Raw genomic sequence first — 20,672 nt, forward strand, 5'->3', positions numbered from 1 at the left:
TGAAATCTGATGAAAGATTTTTTTTGCTTTTCTTTTACCTACTTTTCATTTTTATTTTCTATTTTTATTTTTCTCAGACAGGATGTCCCATAACCCAAGTTGTCCTTGGACTTCTGGTTACCCTACCTCTGCTGGATTACAGGTGTGTGTCATTATGCCTGGCTTGATTTTCAATTTTTATGTTAATTTTATCACATTATTTTATACATTTTTGTACCACTCACCTCCTTTCTTTTGATAAGGGGATAGGTTTTAAGGAACCAGTACAGGTTGCCACACACTATAGATGCTTCTGGGGATGGGGCGCTCCAAAGGGCTAACCAAAGCATCATGTCTATTAGAGTCTAGCTGCTTGAACCATCATGACCTTTAGGCTGTCTTTTTTTCTGGAAGTTTGAGGACCAGAAGCTGAAGGTCTATGGGCAGGTGGGCCCTTCCTGCTGTACCAATAGTGTTCCCGTGGCCACAGTTTTGGGAAAGAGCACTCGTGAGATGAGGCTGCCAACCGTTCTCATTGCCCTGCAGTGAATTACGAGGATCTCTATGGAGCCCATGGTTCTGCTCCTCTTGGGGAGGGGTACATAGGACTGGATAATAAGGAGGCACCCTGGCCCAACACAGTTGTGTAGATGGCAGCTTCATCCTGAACACGAGTGGGATGACACATGGCAAAAGTAATGCTGCCAGGTGTGTGGGAGCTGAGGGTCAGGGCCTGTGTCCAGGCAGGGATGGAACGTGAGAGCAGTTTACGACCTTGAGCATTCAGAAGCACTCTGAAGGGTTAGCATTTCAGGAATCTGGTTGTATTCATGACTTCTCATTGTAACTGCAGCCCAGCCAAATTCCTGTACTTCCCAAATGAGAAGCAGTTCAGTGCAACCAAAAGTGGGCTGAATCAAGATAGACTGGATAGTGTGTGTGTGTGTGTGTTCCCAAATAAGTAAATACACTTGTTCATTATGTATATTACTTGTATTTATATGTTTTTGAAGACTGACCATTTGGTGCTGGTGTGCTCTTCCCTGGGGAAATAAAAAACAATAACAATGATGATGATGATGATAACAAGAAGAAAAAAATGAAGATGAGGTGAGTTCAGATTCAGGACAAACTAGTGTCATACTTGTGTGATCTTGGAAAAAATTCATCATTTGAAGAAATCAGATTTTGTTTTGATGACTAAGTAGTTTAATATATGCAAAACAGTTAAAAGACTGATTGAATCATGGCAGCCATTGTTTCTGTACTCAGATAATGTCATTTCCTTGGGCCTGTGAACTTGTATGGAACAGTTGAATCTACTTTATTATTTTTGTTTACGTTTAATTGAATTTTATGTATGTGCTGTCTAACTGTGTACCATGTTTGTGAAGTGCATATAGAAGCCAGAAGAGAGCATCAGATTCCCTGGAACTGAAGTTACAGATGGTTGTGAGCTACCATATGGACGCTAGAAATTAAGCCCAGGACCTCTGGAAGAGCAGCTGGTGATCTTAACCATTGAGCCATCTCTCCAGCCCCAAGAAGGAATTTATGATTTAAGACAAGAAAGAAAGACCAGGAAGTGCTGTTCACTGCAGTGCTTCTTTAAAAAGTACATCTGGAACCCTACCAATACACATCAGATCAGTCAGTGTGCTCCCAGTCTGCTACCCACAGTCTCTCTTAGTGAGCTCTTGGACCTTGAAGACAGATTGGGAACTTTAAATCATTCACAGAGCCTTTTAATTGGAGCCATGAAGCATAGGTCATATACCTTTGGATTGAGGAAGTACATAGAATTTTTCCTTTATGCAACAGGACATTATGTTGTTACAGAAGCCGACCCAATTCCATCCTGGTCTACAACCAAAGAAACAAAGCCCTTTGAGTGAAGCACATGTTCGAAAGTCTACACCGTTATTCCCGACCGCACAGTTAGCTGAAGGAATAGAGAAAACGACAAATCAGTGTTTGGGAGGCTAGGAGCAAAGTCAGTCTTGTTTTCTCTTGCTGGTGGAGGGTTTGGTATCTGTTGATTCCCCTGCTGGGACTCATTCCCTTACTTCCCATCAGATCTCAGTGAGACTGTAGAGTCTAGGTCCAAGCAGAGCTGGGCGTGATGGCCCACACCTCTAATCCCAGCACTCCAGAGGCAGAGGCAGGTGGATCTCTGGGAGATCAAGGCCAGCCTGATCTACACAGATCGAGTTCCAAAATAACCAGGGCTACATAGAGAGATCCTGCATCAACAAGAAAACAAACAAGCAAACAAAAACACGATTTAGAGGAAACAGGAATTTACTGGCTGAATAAGGATGCACTCATCATGAAATGGGCTCCCCTCTTTAAAGATCCTGGGGGTCTTTCAGGAGATAGTGAAAGATAACCAGTATAGAGAATGATACTCTAATACCCCTTACCCTAGCCCTAACCCACTGGCTCATCTCCTATGGGTGGAACTTCCCATGCTGGGGTTATATTGTTTGTCTATTTACTTATTTTAGTTTTTGGATCTGAGTCCTTAGGAGATCTTTTCATATCCAGACACACAGTTCACCTCCTACCTGCAGGCAAAGAGATCACCAGGAAGAACAGTATGCCTGAAGGATGTAGGAGCATGGTCGTGGAGGGTGCAGAGCCAAAACTGCCCAGATAACTGTCTGGGAGTCTCCTGTATAGAGATGTTCTGGGTCAGGTGAGGCTGGATTCTGGGTCACTCTTCCAGGGAGATCACAGCTTCTATAGAGTTTAGAAAAGGACACCTGTGCCATTCAACACTACATTCATTTCTACAAACCATATGATATGAAGGTACTCAACTAAGGGCAGAGTGTCTCTACCAGCAGAGCAGGACATCCCCCACCCCCACATCAGACCTAAGTACCTTCCTTTCCACCTGTTGAAAATTCAGGAGAAAATGTCTACATCATTTACCTTCAAGTCACATTGAAAGCCCAGGGTCCCACAAACACTATTACAGAGCACAGGCGATTCAAGACTGGCCAGGATACAAGTAATGAGTGCTCACAGGGTTCCAAGAAACAGAAGGGTCTTAACATGGCAACAGGACTTGACTAAGAGCAGAGGGACTGATTGATTACTCAGGGAGTAAAGAAGGGAAGTGTCCTCACTTACTCACCTGGCCAGGAGAAAAGACCCCAGATGTGCTTCCTTTCCAAATGATTGGCTTGAGGTACCGGTCACAGTGTGAGGACCTCAGGGGTCAGGGAGAAACTCCCATTTTGGAGTGGTTGAGTCAGAACTCTTGCTGCTTTCTCACGGGAGGACCAGTTCTGTGCTGTGTTCAAGGTTGGATGCCTAGACTCAGAAGTGAACTGAACCATACTTCCCTGGAGCTAAAGCGTGGCCCTTGAAAGGAGCGGTTAGGCTTGAACTGCTTGGGGCCAGTGATGAATGGTTGACAATACCTTTGATTTTATTCTTCCCTTTGAGGAAGGCTTGTGACCAAGCGGCCCACACACTGCAATTTGTAAGATGCTAGCTAGCAGAGCGTAGTCTTATAGGTCATGCTCCACTTTGAAGACACACTTTCTTGAAGACTTTGTTTAGCACATCAACTCCAGTTTTATCTTCTCCAAAACCACATGCGTTGTGGGAAGTTCATGTTTTGAGGATATGAGAATAAAACGAAAACTGTATTCATGCTGGTATACTTTACCTAAAAAAATATTGTGTGTGTGTGTGTGTGTGTATGTGTGTGTGTGCGCGTGCGCGTGTGCACGCGCGCGTGTATGCATGCAGCTTGCATGTATGCATGTGGGGGTCAATGAACATCTTTGTGGGGCTGTCTCCTTCTACTTTTATTTGAGTTCTAGGACTCAAACTCTAGTTGTGAGGCTTGTACTGTTAGTATTTTCCCAACTCAGCCATCCTTCTGGCACTCATTGCTATACTGGAAGTACTCATTATTATTATTATTATTATTATTATTATTATTATTATTGGTTTTACGAGACAGGGTTTCTCTGTATTGTTTTGGAGGCTGTCGGTCCAGCCTGGCCTCGAACTCACAGAGATCCGGCTGCCTCTGCCTCCCGAGTGCTGGGATTAAAGGCGTGCGCCACCACAGCCCGGCTACTCATTATTATTATTAAATAATCCACCATAGTAGCTGTCTTCCTTTCTCCTTCAGAGACCTCCAAAGGCCTTCTTGGAGCAAAATTACAACGAAGAAGTAGCAATGAAAATAATTTTATGGTTGGGGGTGAGCACGACATGAGGAACTGTATTAAAGGGTCATTTTGTAGGACTGCTCTAGGGCTCGAGTCCCACAGAGTACCAGGTGGGGGGTGTCTGTAAGTAAGAGGAAACATGACTTCCTTCATTGCTACTTGCTTCTTTATAACATCATTTTTAACTCACAGGAACTGAAGACCTTAGCATAGCCTTTCCTCTGGTTATGATGAAGCTGAACATATGTCCTGCCTCTAGGCTTATCCAGAATATTACATTCTCTAGCTATGTTCCTGTACATCTGTGTATTAGGATAAGCTTTGGAGTTGCACAGAAGCTAAGGTTACAGGCACAAGATCCGCACAAGATAAAGCCTGTCAGAAGTCTCACATAGAGGGAAGAGGGGCTCTTAAAGCTCCACCCCAGCAAGGGAACTATTAGTGGTTACTGCTGTGGGGAAGGAGAGTCAGTTTTCTCTGAGGTGACCCCTGTCAGGATAGCCCTCCACCCATGTACATGCTGCAGCACTAAATAAACTCAGTAGGTTAAAAAAGAGAGTGCCTGAAGTTAAGAGAAAAATATGGTAGTGTTGTTCTGGTGGGACGTGTAGAAGATGGAGTAAGGGGTGCATTTGGACATGCATGAAATTCTCAAAGAATAAATCAAAATATATTTTCAAAAGGCTTGGTTGAGAGTACAGTTTCAGGATCCTTGATGAGAGGTGACTTCAGACCAAACACCCAAGCTGAAGAATCTGGCTGACCACACTAAATATGACTCAGACACAAGGCATCCATCAATCAATCATCAATCAATCACTTCTTGTATCTGGACAAGTTCAGTAAAGGTTGTAAGATCTGGTTGTCCCAAGTGATCAGAAAACATAGCTGCCTTAAGGAACTGTGTAATCAGGCGAAACCATTATTTCCTTTGATAAGAGAAGAAAGCTCCTGGCACTTGCTTTCAGGGATTGATGTCCTCACATCCTGGGATAGCTGCCCAGAAGTCCCCAGGGCTCATTGCTGCTTTGCTTGGCTCCTGCCAGTTGTCCACAGGGCACTATACCCTGAATTTTTTTAAACATATTCCTGGTTCTCAGAGTTCCTAGCACAAGTGTATCAAGCAAAGCTATGCTTATTCCTTGGGTTTCTGGGAATGATGAGGGCCTGCAGAGAAGAGCAGCTCCACAGCGCATGACACGAATCTGGCTTGAGTTGTCAGCCTTCCTTATACGACTGCATGAACCCCTGGCCCATTCTTCTCAGACTCGGTTTCTGCAGTAAATGAGACACAGAGACAATGTGGAAAAACTTAAAAGGATGAGGTTCATTATGGATGTGTGAGAAGGAAAAGCCAGTAGAGCAGATGAAAGAGAGTGTTCTAGAGAGTGGGAGATTCAGTTCAGTTCAGTGCGGTTGTGTTTGGGCCACTCTATGGTTCATTACCTGCATTTCCAGAGATGTAAAAACATTCCCTTCCAGTAACATGACTGGAGGAGACTTACAAAGTTATCCTTTTATTTATTTGTGAGTGTGTTTGTGTGTGTGTGTGTGCGTGCGTGTACACATGCTCTCATGCACATGCTTGGGTACAGTAGCCCACTTGCACATGCCACAATGTCATGTGGAGGTCAAAGAACCATTTTCAAAAGTCAGCTAGCTCATTCTACCAATGTGGGTTCTTGAGATCAAACTCACATCACCTGGCTTGACAGCAAGCACTTTTATCCACTGAGCCATCCTGCTGTTCCCAAGGCTATAACTTTAATGTAGTTAGATAAGACCTATGATAATTTTTTATGAAATATCATAGGGCAACATATTACATTTAGGAAGAAGGGGGGATTTCTGAAGCCCAGAGCAAAATCTATAAGAGTAAGTAGAAGGGAATATTCTAGAAAGTCCAGGAAGGGGTGACCCCAAGAATACTCAACAAATTCACCCGAACACAGCACAAGAGTATTGGGTATGAACATGCATTTATTTGTATATGGAATATTGTTACAGGTGAGGCTGCTGAGACCAATAGAGCCAAGTATAGTAGACTACAGTGAAATTTCCACAGATGTAGACAGAGTGCATTCTGGGAGAAGTGGAGAGGTTTGTTTCTGGTCTGTTTATGTCTCCTGAGCACTTCTATGCAGGATGTGCTTAGGGAGAGGCTGGAATTTACAGAACTAGAGGGTTTTTCAGAAGTCCATAGGATTTCAGGGCAACACATCTGTAGGGTCTTTTTACATAGAAGGGCTCCGGTCCTATGGAACTGTTTATAAGAACAGTGGTAACACCCAAGTTAAGGCATGTAGAGATGGCTCTAGATACCAACATCTGGAGAAAAGTGTCTGGGTTCTGAGGGACATGTTATGTTATTTGCCTTAATCCAGAGTCTGACTTTTCATTTTTTTAGCTTCCTTAAAGCACGTCAAGGATTATATTAGCATAATCCATCTCTATAGGATTGGTTTATAAAATTACCATACCAACTTCCGTTGAGAAAGATTCATCGAAGGATTTATGTATTCTTCTGTTATCTGGTTGTAGAAGGTGACTATGTAACAGCTCTTGGCAGATAGAAACATGGAGATTTTTGTGCACATAATTTTACTGGCAAAGGTGTAGAGGATGCTTTAAAAAAAAAAGACCAGCATAGCCTTTATTTACTTCCCTCCTTCTCCCTAAAGAGTCCCCCTTTTCCATTTCTCTTGATTGGATCACTTGTACCCTGCTATTCCCCTCTCCATTGCTTCCCAACCCACTTTCCTGGCAATGGTCCTCAAAACTGATACAGTCCTGAAGCGTGCATCTCTTACCCTGATCTTTGTAGTGGTCTAGTTAATTCTGAGGATTATCTGGTGGCCAGAGTGCATTTTCACACCCTGTATTGTCTTCAAGACAGGAGGGCTCCTCACTGGCTCTAATAGTTTGCTAATCACAAAGTGCTGTGGAATACGGATGGTTTGCCCAGGATGTTTTCTCAGTTCATATGGCAGTCGTTTCAACTTCCTTCTAAGTCTCCTTCAAGTGAGAGACAGAGATAAGACTCCTGTTTACAGCACTCTCATTTGGGGCATTTCCATGATTTGTTCCATGCTAGATCCCAATGATGCTCTAAGCAAATTATTATACACAGCAGGAAGTCAGTGCAGCTAAATGAATATAGGAAAAAAGAAGGAAATCTGATCCAAGAACTTTATGAATTTTGGAGAAAACCATTACATTTTGTTAATTATTTTCTGAATACTTTGTAGTTCCTTTTTTCCTTCTTTATGGCCTCCCTTTGTGGTCTGTTGATTTGTTTTTTAATATTTATTTATTTGCTTGTTGTTGGTAGTGGTAGTATGTCTTGATTTCTTTCTGCTTGTGTTTTCTGTTTGTCCCAGACACCTAATCTTTGTGGTTATGATGAAACTTATTTAAAGCATCTTCTATGTAACATCTTCTTATAGAAGAATAGCAACTTCCCAGTTTGAGGAGGTGGAGATGGGAAGACCTTGGTAGTTCCTCTACTCAGTCAATCTAGCTAATTCATGAGCTGTGGGTTCAGTGAGAGACCTTGTCTCAAAAACAATGGTGGAGGGAGAGGGAAAGTGGAAGACTACAGATATAGTCCTCTGGCCCCCAGGAGAACTGCATGAGTGTGCCCCTGCCTCCCCCTCCAACCCAAATAGCAGCCTGACTGTCATTGCATACAGAAACTATTTTTGCTCATCCTAAGTGTTTTATGAAGTTCTTTGATGAAGTTCTGTATTTGGATACACAGTGGCCATTTCTAGTTTAAGAAATTAGGGCAGTTCTTTAATATACAGTTAGTCCCAAGCCATGGAGTCATGGAGGAGTGATTTAAGTTAGTAACAGGGTGGATCAGGAAATAACATTGTTCTCTGACGAAAGCAAATATATAACCATTTACTGGGTGAGTTTTCTTTGTTCTCCCTGATGCTGTGTTTCTGAATGGCTCGTCTTTGATTACAGGTGCCTCTGCTTCCGGCTCTGCTGCTAATGCTTGCTGTATCAGTTTTATTCCACTCATTGGGTCCTTTTAGTGCCACAATTTCTATTGTTTCAAAACAATTGTAATCTCTGTTAAAATTCTAGCTTTGCTTATTCTATTCCTTTATTTTCCCAATTTCTTTGAATTGTTTTGCTATATTTTCTCCAGACTCAATGAGCTTTCAAAGAACAATTTATTGGGTTTTATTGCAGAGAAGCTGATAAATCTCCATTTCCCTGAGGTTAGCAGGGAAATGTGTGTGTGTGTGTGTGTGTGTGCGTGTGTGTGTGATGTTTTGCCTTTTTGGTTTATCATGTATGTTGTGTTGCATTATGTTAGTATCTGAACTTGTGAAGTGGCACTTATCCTTGTCTTTGAACAGTAGTTCTGTCTGTGAGAAGGCTCCACCAGATAGCTGGCATGTCATGTCGGCACACTTGGCCTTGGAGATGTCACATAGGCAGGCCTGGTGTCTGAGTCATCAGGTGTGCTGCTTTGGGGCCTGGATCTGTAGAGTCATATCTAGAGCCTCGGTCTGTTAAAATAGACTTCTGAAATGGATCCATGGGGGTCAGTTTGGATCCTTGGGTCTGCAGAGGACCTGGAGGGTGGGCTTCAGGGACTGGCTTGACATTGGCCAGAGCTCAGGGTTACTTAAGAGAAGACAATAAATTCAACCATTGATTTTAAAGACCAAGAATCTAAGACCAAATCTGGGAGTAATGGCATAGAGAGTTCCAGGACAGCCAGGGGTACAAAGAGAAAGCCATCTTGAAAACAAAACAAAATAATTAAAAAGAAAGGAAGGAAGGAAGAAAGAAAGAAAAGAAAAAATTTAAGTGCAAATTTCAGGAGTTTGACAAAAATTTAACCCAGCATTTAACTCCACACACTAACAGCCATAGTTGTGATCCTACTATGTGCTAACACTGTATCACAGTAGGAAGCTACAATCACACTGCTCCACTTTCCTCTGGTTAAAATTTAACCTGCTGTGCAATTAGGAATGCTGATCCTTATTTCTCAAGCATTTCATGAAGTAACTGGGTCAGAATTATTAGTACTTGCCGAAGGATGGTTTAAGAGATGCTGGTGGTGGGAACATGAATACGAGGATATGTGAGTGTGTCAAGGGGGAGGAGGTTCAAGTGTCCCACACTGTCAGTCATGCCACCTCAGAGCACAAAGATAAAAGAAGGAGGCTGTCATAGGAAGCAGCAACAATTACTAAGGAGCCCTCATTCTCCTTGTAGATGTTTTATTTCTCCATCCCATATCTATGGAAGGCTACAATTTTTCTAAATTGCATAAGTAATCAAAATACTGGTTGCTGACTGTCACCAATTAATAATAATAATAATAACAAAACTAGCTACCCTTCTTGCAATCTTACTATTTCTTACAGTTACATAGACATTCTTAAATATTTTGTATGTACAGGTGTGCATGTATGTGTGTGAAGGGGGTGTAAGTGTGCACATACCACAGTGTATGTTGAGAGGCAGAATAGCTCTTGCTTTTCCACTGTGCTGCATACTCCAGGCCAGCTGGCCTCTGGGTGTCCAGGGACTTCGCCTGTCTCTGCTGCGATTGGAGGTACATGGCGTAACACTGGGTTTTTGTATGGGCTTTGAGGATCTGAGCTCAGGTCATCACGTTTGCAGAGTGAGAGCTCTCCCCCAGCGATCCACCCATCTCCCTGGTCTGTTAGATAAAGAATATTGTTTAATAGCCCCCACAACCACACGGCATCACTATAAGATTACTTTATATTGTTTTCACACCAATGGATTACTCAAAATAATGAGCTTCCAGTCAATGTGATGTGCCACATGGAGGTGACAGAAGGTGTTAGAATTCAGGCTCACAAGGGGTGTTTGTTTATTCCTTCAGTTACTTAACGCTCTAATCCCCCTGGCAGAAGGGACTGGTGGGGTGATGTTAGTTTCAAGTGTACTCTTGCCCTGAAGGGCCACCCATTTTTTCAGCTGTGAAGGATGGAGATAGCATCTTTTGGATCAGAAAAGCAGTGGAGCTGATGAAGACCATGTTGGCGCTCAGTCCTTTGTATTCCATCCCCATGCATCCTTCTCTAATGTAGCCACACCAACTGTTTCATCCACGGGGGAGGGCGCGGGGGAAGGGGTGTGGGGGGAGGGCGCGGGGGAAGGGGTGTGGGGGGAGGGCGCGGGGGAAGGGGTGTGGGGGGAGGGACTGTTCCAGGAAGCCTCCCCCACTTACGCTTCCTCTGGCTGGCAGAAACATCCTTGCTATGGATCAAGCAAGGAATATAGCCGTGCTTTTCATGCTTCCGGGTGCTCATGCTTGCTCGCCTACTAGGCTAAGTGAACTGCTAACGAACATTCTTCTGCCTAACACAAATGCTCCTGCGGGTCAGCATATTAAATTTAGGCTCAGGAAGGCTTAGCCATTCTGACTAGGTGAAAAACACAAAGCAAGGGGGTGGGGTCGAACTCTCAAATCAAAGCTTTCCGATTCTTCCCATTCAAGTCACCATTTAGAAGCCTAGAACATTCTGTGTGGAAACAGGGAAGTCAAACATTGCTAATCTTTCTAAGGATGGTCTTTCTACGGATGCCCCTCAACTTGAGGTGGACTTATATCTTAACAATCAACTTGAGGTGGACTTATATCTTAACAAAATCATCGTAAGTAGAAAATACTGTAAGTTAAAGATGCATTTAATATACATAGCCTAGTAAGAGATTATAATGTCAAATATAGGTAGTCTGTCTTGTGATTGTGTGGCTTAGCTGGGAGCTGCAGCCTGCAGCTGTTACCCAGCATACTGAGAGTATTGTACCATATAGTCCTTGGAGAAGATAAAAAATTTAAAAACCTGCAGCAAATTTTCATACCACTTTCACACTGTTGTAAAACTTAAAAACTTATAAGCCAAACTATTTTAAGTCAGAAACCATCTCTAATAAAGAAGAGCCTATAAGCCATCTAGTTAGAGAAAAAAATCACTGAATTTTAGTGACAATAAAATAAGCAAAATAAAAATCGGTTTTCTATGGATTGACCAAGGACAGGAAGTGTAAAAAAGCCCTGGACAGCTAAGCAGTGGTGGCACTCGCCTTTAATCCCAGCACTTGGGAGGCAGAAGTAGACAGATTTCTGGTTTCAAGGCCAGCCTCCTCCAGAGCAAGTTCTAAGACAGCCAGGGCTACACAGAGAAACCAAAAAAATTGCCCTGGTAAGTCAAATTCCAGATGGACATAAGCCTGGTATTAAAGAGGAAATCAGTTGATGGTTAGACATCTGTGCAGGATTCTGGAACAGTTAGAAGAAGGAATCAATTGCTTACTCCTGAAGTTTGCCTCCCAGGCTCTCAGATTCCATCTTCAAGTTTGGTTGAGAAATTGGAAGACAATTGCTAGATAGAGAGAAAAAGACATCGCTTCCCCTTTTCATGGCAACTAGAATCTAAGTCACTGTGATAAGCGAAGGAAGATGACATAAAAACAACCCAAAAAATCCCAAACAAAAATGACTGAAAACAACAAGATAATACTGGAATTCTCTTGAACACCTTTCCACTGGCCCAGCCGTACCTCAGTCATACCTTTCCCACTAAACCAGAAGTCAGAAATTAACAAAATCAAATTCCAAATAACATTCTTTTGTCCACTCTTCTTCTGTGCATAGTATTTAGATTTAAAAGTATTTTGTTATCTTTGTGTGTGTGAGTGTCTGGGTGTGAGCACACCCATGCAATGGCCGGCGTATGGAAGGCAGAGGACAACTGGTGGGCATCAGTTTTCTCTTTCCACCATGGGATTCAAGGTTCAAACTCAGGTCCTCAGCTTCGCGGTAAGCACGTTTACCCATCTGAGCCATCTTGCCATCCTATATACAATATTTAGAATGCAATAAAAATGTGATTTGTGAGATAGTAGAAAATAAAAAAATACAACAACAATAAGAAAGAAAAAAAACATGGCTGGTACATACATACTCACTATGACCAACATTTTGGAAATTTTACTTAGTCCTTACTAGCATGTATTAATTATGGAGTCAATGGTTCCATTAGGACATTTCTGTATATGTACATTTGTACTAGTCTCTACCCCAGAAGGCTTTTGAAAACTATGTTAATTATTAGTACATGTGTTTGTTAGGATGATTTTTTTTTGTCAACTTGACAGAAGTTAGAGTCATCTGAGAGAGGAAACTATGGCCTATGGGGCATCTTATTGATTGATGACTGATGCGGAAGGACCCAGCCTACTGTGGGAAGTACTATCCCTGGGCAGATGGTCCTAGGGGGTACAAGAAATCAAACCAAACAAGCCATGGAGAACAAGCCCATGAGAAGCTTTCCTTGCTGGTCTCTGTTTGAGTTCCTGCCTGCCTGCCTTAGCACCTTCAGTGATGGACTGTGATTGAGATGTACAAGCCAAATGGATGCATTATTCCTCAAGTTGCTTTTGGTCATGGTGTTTTATCATAGCAACAGAAAGCAAATCAGGACAGCACACATTAGTTGTCTGTGCTAATAGATCTCACTATGGAACCGCTGAAGGGCTTTAATCAGGCAAATTCATGGTCAGGTTTTGATTCCATAAAGGCTATTTCAATTATTGAATGGAGGATGGATGGTAATTATCTAAGCATGATGCGTGAGACCAGGTAGAAGGTCACTTAGTTTAGTGACAGATGGCGATGACTTGAGGGGATTGAGGGGCAGCAGTGGAGCTGTAGAAGAGTTTATGGGTGTGAACTACATGTTGGAGGTAAAATGGTAAGATGTAATGATGTACTCAGTGTGAGCAGGGAGAAGGAAAGGGGGTACCAGTTTCCAGAAGGTACTGTTGTGGAAGGGGCAGGGAGGCTTAGAAGTCAAAAGAAGCTACTTGCCTGCCCCATGGCTTGTGATGCCCCCAAAGGTGAATCACTTCCAAACAGTAAAGGCTGTTCAGGAACAGTGTCCGCAGAGAACCCAGAATTTCACTGACTCAGAGCTGGAAGGCTCAAAGGAATATGTCCAGTGGAGTTGGGATTCTGGAGGGCACAGTGGGCAGGTTGAAATGGAGGCAAAGGTGATTTGTTGGAGGAGAAAAGGTCAGAAACCTCATGGACCGTGGGTGAGCAAATCTGGCTGTGCTTCTGGATGGAACATGTTCTTTAGGAGTGTCCCTCATAGCATTGTGATCATGTGATGGGGAACCCTTAGGTTCCTCTGAACTCATGTCTTCTACTCATTATTTGCTGATTTTCTGTGCTGTAAATCTTTCATGAGTCTTTCACAGATATGAACCCATGTCATGTTATAAGACTCATGAAGTCTGAAAATAAGAGCCTGCTGGGCAGTGGTGATATATGCCTTTAGTCCCAGCACTTGGAAAGATCCCTATGAGTTCAAGGCCAGCCTGGTTTACAGAGCGAGTTCCAGGACAGGCTCCAAAACTACAGAGAAACCCTGTCTTGAAAAACCAAAGGAAAAAAGAAATAGAAAAGAAAGTAAGAGCTCAATGAAATGGTTGGGTGGTCAGTCTATCTATCTATCAGCTAGCTAACTGTCATCTAACTAAGGTGGATACCTTAGTTAGGGTTTCTATTGCTGTGAAGAGACACCATTATCATGACAACTCTTTTTTTCTACTATTTTTATTACATTTTTAAAGAAAAAAGCTTGCTTCATATGTCAATCCCAGCTCCCTCTCCCTCCCCTGCTCCCTCACCCTCACATCATCCCCCCCAGCCTCCCACCCTGTCCCCACTCCCTTCCACATAGGGGATATCCAGAGTCTATCATTTCATTCAGGGCAGGGTCCAGGCCATTCCCCAAGAGTCCAAGCTGGGAGAGCATCCCTCTTTGTGTTATGGACACACGAAGTCCATTTGTATGCCAGGGATAAATACTGATCTACTGCCCAGTGCCCCATAGGTTGCCCAGGTCTCTTCATTGACTCCCACATTCAGGGGGTCTGGATCAGTCCCATGCTGGCCTCCCAGCTGTCGGTCTGGGGTCCAAGAGCTTCCCTTTGCTCAGGTCAGCTGTCTCTGCTGGTTTCTCCAGCCCATTCTTTACCAATTTGCTCATCACTCCTCTCTCTCTGTCACTGGTTTCCAGGAGTTCAGTTCAGTGTTTAGCTGTAGTTGTTTGCCTCTGCTTCCATCAGTCACTGGATGAAGGTTCTAGGACAGCATATAAGGTCATTATTAGGGATGGGCATTTAAGGTAGTCTCTCCACTATTGCTTAGTTTGTTCCCTTAAATGTACACTTCACAAGGATTTTTCATGAAAATTATTTCGTTTGCTCTCAAAAGTCTCTGGGACAGGTAGATAGACCAAGGATGGACAACCTGCTCTACGGGTGAGAATACTGTTGTTTAGCCCAATGAAGCGCCCTATTAAAAGCTCAAAAGCTGGCGTGTAGAGTATAGAGCAGTGCTCAGATTTACTTCTTAAGTGGTTATTGGTCTTCATACCGACACCATACAGCCTTTGTAAACACACCTCAGAAGCTGCTAAGCCCTGTTGACCCTCAGCTCTCAAGGAAATGATTTTTATCTCACTTCCTACCTCACAATGCCCAGCACATGTCTAAGCACATGGCCATGCTCAGTAGGAGGTCATGTCTCAGTGTTCTCTGGAATCGTGTTGGTGGTACTGTGGAGTTATCTTGAACTCTTTGGGGAAGCTCTTATTTTCCAAAATGCTTGCAGTCAAGCTAGAATCAGTCTTCAACTTCCACACACAGGAGTCAGTTAGAACATTGTGCTGCTACCATTGATGGTTTACGTGAACTCGGTAAAGCTCTTTAGTTCAGTAACAATTCAGAGGACTTGCTTTTCAAAAGGGGACAATTTCCACCTGAGTTTTGAATGTGTAAGAGTGAAAATAACCATTCCCAACACTGCCAGTGACATGAGACTTACAGCTTTGTAAATACAATAAGCATTTGTTAAATGGGTGTACTCTGAAAATACAAAGACATCTACACAGAATCCCAGTAGCGATTGGGTTGGTAGCTCTGAAGCAGCAGTGTAAATTGGGTTGGTGGCTCAGAAGTGGCAGACAGCAAGCATTTGTCAGTGAAGAGATGTTGTATTCGAAGTCAGATCTTGCATTCATTGGGCTGCTCAGTAGAGCAAGCAGATGTGCTTGTTCTAAAAGGTTCACTAGCCATGCAGATAGATCTTCATGTCTCAAAAGCTACACATACAGTGACTCTGCCTTGCCTCTCAGCTGACTCTTCACTCGCTGGTCTGGTCATGAGGAGCCTGCAGCTGATCCTTGTGGTCTTTGTCTTACTCTCCTATGTTCCACCAGGTAAAATGAATTCCTTTTCTTATGGGATTACCGTGTGAGGTTTTATAAGACGGAGACAAAGGCAGTGCTGAGAGAACAGAGGTAGAAACAGGGAGGGCTATGGGCAGAGATAAATGGTGTGGGTAGTTGCAAGGAATGAAGAGGCGGTGCCAAGGACTCTAACAAGAGGCAGCTGTCTCCAGAGAAGACGCTGATTGTGCATTTGGGTCTCCAGCCTCCGTGAAGCTTGTAGGCAGGCTGACCCGATGTTGGCAGAAATGGGGCAGAGTGCAGTGATGAGCTTCTTGGAGCACAGATAGAACATGGGTGGAAGTGGGACTCTTGGGGAGCTCGCCCCCATGGCTGGCTGTGGATTCACTTTTTCATTTATTTAGAAGTCAAGACATATGTTACAGTGAGAAGAATCTAAAACCTGTGCTATTTGCCAGCCTGCTATTAAATTACTTTGTAGCACAGTGTGATCCCATGGGGGCATCAGAATGAGTAGCCAGACTCTGTGCTCTGGACAAAAGGGAGTAATGTAAGAAGTTGGGGCTTGTGGTTTTGCCGGGGCGGTTCAGAAAATTCCTTAACCTTAAACCTCCCACCTTAAACCTTCATATTCAAAAGCTGCCACTTCAGGCTAAGTGTGAAATGTTTGAAAGACAGGTACCAGGGAACACACTGAGACAGTTGCTGCTCTTGTGTGTGGCAGAGTCTCTGGGCACTGCAAGGTATCTCCTCCCAACTCCTCTGGCCCCAGAGGAGTGCTTCAGGGCTAGTGAGTACACAGCAGGCAAGTTTGCTTGCCAGCAGCATTTGGTCACACACTATTGGTTATTTACACACACCTGACTCTTTTGGCAGATCAAAGCCCGGTCCATGGTTCTAGGCTGCTAGCTAGTAAAGAAACCACGGCTTACCTGGGCAGCTCCCATTCCTATGAACTAACACCCTTCCTCCCATCCATACTCTTTGACTTCCAGGGGTACCTAGGTGTTAACATTGCTAGATTTAGGTATAGGTCATAGGTACGTCAAGCCATTTCTGTGGAGCCATAGATGTGATGGATATATTTGATTAGGTAGAGTTTCTTATTAAAATGTATGAAGTCTAATTTATCCATGACACTGGAGGACAATAACTGCCCATTAACTTTTTTTCCTCTTTGCAGCTAGAAGTGGACTGAATATTTACATAAGACGTATTTTCGATACATGCTGGCTATTAAAAGGCGTTTGCAGGGAAAAGTGTACAGATGATGAAATTTATAACATTCTTTGTGGTACTAATTTTCTGTGCTGTATAAGCCCAAAGGACATGCCCACTCTTTTTGTGAAGTAATTGTAAGTATCGGGGCTGTCCCACTGGCTTCGCTGGGGATTCTGAGATATGCAGTTGCACATTTAAAATGATAGCTTTAGGCTGTTAGTGTTTCCACGGGCTGTTTCTTACTTGCCTTTCTTCAGGAAATACTTTAAGCTAAATTCTTTGCCACTATCATTTTCTCTCGTTACCCCTTGCCCTTCTAAAGGGCAAGGTCCCAGCACTCATGGAATTATCCAATAGTTACTTCTTTAAAACACTTTTGTGGGGCTGCAGACAGAGCCCAGGGTCTCAGTCCTGCTACACAAGGGCTCTACAACCAAACTAGATCAGATCCAGGGTCCTTCCTCAGGTGTGGTTTCTGCTCTGAAATGCTTTTGTGAATCTATTCCGTTGTATCATGTGACTGTACTCATCCCTCTCAATGGTGTGTAGTATTGCCTTGGAGAAACATACCTGTGACTATTCTTGTGTAGCCAAATGATTGTATCTATAGTTTCCAGTTTTGGACTTTTTACAAATAGTGTCGTGACAAATGTTTCTTTCTTCCTTTTTTTATAGGTCAAATTCTGTTTTAGTAGATCCACGTGTAGCCGCAGACCCAGAAATCTCACCGCTGTCTTTCTAATTATACTGATTTATGTTCTCACTTGTGTGGTCACTTCTTATTTTGGATTCCAGCTGGTGTTTTCTACCCCAGCCCCTCTCGGGAGTATGCACACTAAAGATGTATAGTAACTGAATTGTATTTCACCTATGACTAATAAATGTTTACCGATTGGTCAGATTCCTTGTTTGTGACTGGAGTACAGCTGGGAGTTAGAACACTTACCTGTGTATCCTTATTCATGAAGTGTTTATTCAAGCTTTAATATAGAAAACACGAAAATAAAAGTCACCTGGAAAATACCTAAATTGTAGTACTGAGTGTGTTGCAGTTTATAATACCACAGGGATTTTCTATTGCTTAGTGTGGCTACACCATTTAGATGTTTCTGCTGGGTGAAGGTGTAGCTCCCTTTACAGAGTGCTTTCCTTGTATGCATGAAGCCTTGAGTTCATTCCCGCAGCCTCTACTTCCCTGGGACTGCATTACAGGCCTGAGCCTCCATACTTGGCTTCTGGATTTTCTATCCATCCTGAAAAGTGGGGCACTTAAGGCATTTTACTAATATTGCGTTGCCATCAACTTCTCCTTTCAGATCTGTCAACTCTTGCTTTGCATACTTAGGTTCTTAGGCATGAGGTTCACATATGCTTTTCAAATAAAAAAAAATTAGAAAGAACTTGAAATTTTTTCCTGTATAAGCTTTCCGACTCTTCTCAGAACAGTATCAACTTGTCTGTCCTGTAGATATATCTCCTAACTCATCTCTACATTTTTACATTCTTTTTCCTTTTCTATTTTCAGACTGGTTGATTGTCAGGGACATGTCTCCTGCATGGCCTTGTCTGATGTTAAACCCCCTCCCTGAAGATTTCAACTCAGTTATTATATTATTCAGCCATGAAATCTCTGTTTTGGTGCTGTGTGATTGTTTTAATCCCTTCAATAAAATTCTGGCGCAGGATGTTTACTAATGAAATGCCTTGCCAGTAATCACATCCAGGCCAGTTAAGAGCCTCATCTGCAAGCATTGTCTGGGAGTGAGCAGACAAATCACTTCCAGGAAGAAGGTGGGAGTTGGTTATCTTGTCCATTCTTTCTGTGCTGAGCCTGAGGACAAGCCACGGGGAGTGCTCACTGGCTTCTGTTTAAAATTGTGCTTTCTTCTTGTCTCATTCTCTGTGGTTCTAAGAGGAACGGTGGACTTTTGATTTTCTTCACCCACTGGTTAGGGTCAGTGGCCACCTTCAATCTCCTCACACACCAGACTAGACTAATGGGACCATCCCTTTGTATTGAAGAACACCAACTTACAATGTTATCATAGTCCATCCATTTAACAGATGTAAATCATGTGACTTGTGAGTTTTGGGTAGATATGAATAAGTTTCTGAGCAGCTATCTATATCTGTATTTTTCTATCTCCAAGCTGGAGAGAATATAAGTTTCTATGTCCACAAATGGCTGGGAGTAAGGATATTAGATTATATAAAAACTGTATCTTTAGTCTTTTTAGGAGCAGCATATTTCCCAAACTGTACTATTTTGCATTTGTACTAGCAGAGAATATTAACTGGTGCAGTCTTACTGACACTTGGTATTTTCAGATAAAAAAAATTACCCTTACTTGTATATGTAGTGTTAATTCATTGTGACCTTGGTGGTTCCTTAATGATCGAACACTCCAGCAATCTTTTTATGTGTTTGGCAAACTTCAGTCATGTGATTCTAGAGGCTGAGAAGTCCAGGCACCTTCCATTCACAAGCTGGAAACATGTGGAAACTCTACACTAATTCAGCCTGAGTCCAGAGGTCTGAGACCAAGGAGTCAGTGATGAAAACTTGAGACCAAACAGTGGTGAAAACAAAATGCTGTATCCCTGTTCACGCACACTGGTGGGAGGGTGTGCGGCAACTTACCTTATGTTTCATCATGGCTGTGTTCTCGATGGCCATGCGTGCTACTGGGGCTGCTCCCCAATTCTTACAGGCTTGTTCTGTCCTGCCGCACCTCCACCAGCCTCACCTGGCTGTTGGAAGGGCCCTAGGCTGTGCAAACAACGCCCCCTCCCTCCGTCCAGTATACATTTTTGGCAGAGGAAAATTTACATAGTATATTCTCTGTAGAAAATAGCTGTTCACCTCTAGGACAAGTTTAATTTATTTTATCTTTTTATTTTTAAATTTAAATTTAAATTAGAAACAAGGTTGCTTCACATGTCAATTCCCGGTCCCTCTCTCCCTTTCCCTCCCCTCATTCCAAACCCTCCCACCAACCCCTCCAATATCCCCTCCTTTCCCCAGGGAGGGTGAGGCCCTCCATGGGGGTATCCGTAGTCTGTCATTTCATCCAGGGCAGGGCCTAGACCCTCCTGCAAGAGTCCAGGGTGAGAATGCATCTCTCATTGTTGGATGGGAGTCCAAAGTCCATGTGTATACCTGGGATAAATACTGATCTACTACCCAAGGCTCAATAGATTACCTACGCCTCCTCACTGACACCCACATTCAGGGGGTCTTGATCAGTCCCATGCTGGATTCCCAGCCATCAGTCTGGGATTCAAGAGCTAACCCTTGTCAGGTCAGCTGCTTCTGGGGGTTAAACCAGCCCAGTCTTAATGCCTTTGGTCATCAGTCCTCCCTCTCTGTCACTGGGTTCCTTGACTTCAGTTCAGTGCTTAGCCATGGGAGTGTGCCTCTGCTTCCATCAGCCATTGAATGAAGGTTCTGTTTCCCAGACTCTCTGGACCATGGGACTGTAGGCTGGCACTCCCCAGATCTATGTCTAAAATCCATATATGAGAGAGTACATGCTATGTTTCTCTTTTTGTGACTGGGTTACCTCACTCAGGATGGTTTCTTCTAGTGCCATCCATTTGCCTGCAAATTTCAGGATTCCATTGTTTTTTTTTTCTGCTGAATAACACTCCATTGTGTAAATGTACCACATTTTCTCTATTCAGTCTTCGGTTGAGGGGCATCTAGCTTGCTTCCAAGTTCTGGCTATTACAAATAATGCTGCTATGAATATAGTGGAACAGACATCCTTGTTGTATGAATGGGCATCTTTTGGACATATGCCTAAGAGTGGAGTTGCTGGGTCTTGTGGTAGGTTTATTCTCATTTTTCTGAGGAATCTCCATACTGATTTCCAAAGTGGCTGTACAAGTTGGCACTCCCACCAGCAGTGGAGGAGTGTTCCCCTTTCACCACAACCTCTCCAGCATAAATTGTCGTTGGTGTTTTTGATTTCAGCCATTCTGACAGGAGTAAGATTATATCTCAGAG

The 20,672-nt window shown here is 43.2% G+C and overlaps 2 protein-coding genes across 2 annotated transcripts; one reads left to right on the forward strand and one right to left on the reverse strand.

Annotated features, from left to right (window-relative positions):
* Positions 1-1,748: 1,748 nt before the first annotated feature.
* Positions 1,749-2,655, reverse strand: Defb136 (defensin beta 136). Its single transcript, XM_005075275.3, has 2 exons — positions 2,547-2,655; positions 1,749-1,921 (listed from the first exon to the last, which is right to left on the reverse strand). The coding sequence occupies exons 1-2, from the start codon at positions 2,599-2,601 to the stop codon at positions 1,749-1,751; spliced, it is 228 nt and encodes a 75-aa protein (XP_005075332.1). The 5' UTR covers positions 2,602-2,655.
* A 12,573-nt stretch (positions 2,656-15,228) lies between these two features.
* On the forward strand, positions 15,229-17,588 carry Defb135 (defensin beta 135). The gene is made up of 3 exons (XM_005075276.4): positions 15,229-15,472; positions 16,626-16,797; positions 17,339-17,588. The coding sequence occupies exons 1-2, from the start codon at positions 15,328-15,330 to the stop codon at positions 16,793-16,795; spliced, it is 315 nt and encodes a 104-aa protein (XP_005075333.2). The 5' UTR covers positions 15,229-15,327; the 3' UTR covers positions 16,796-16,797; positions 17,339-17,588.
* Positions 17,589-20,672: the final 3,084 nt, after the last annotated feature.

The sequence above is a fragment of the Mesocricetus auratus genome, unplaced genomic scaffold (genome assembly GCF_017639785.1).
Source record: "Mesocricetus auratus isolate SY011 unplaced genomic scaffold, BCM_Maur_2.0 Super-Scaffold_100707, whole genome shotgun sequence".
NCBI lineage: Eukaryota > Metazoa > Chordata > Mammalia > Rodentia > Cricetidae > Mesocricetus > Mesocricetus auratus.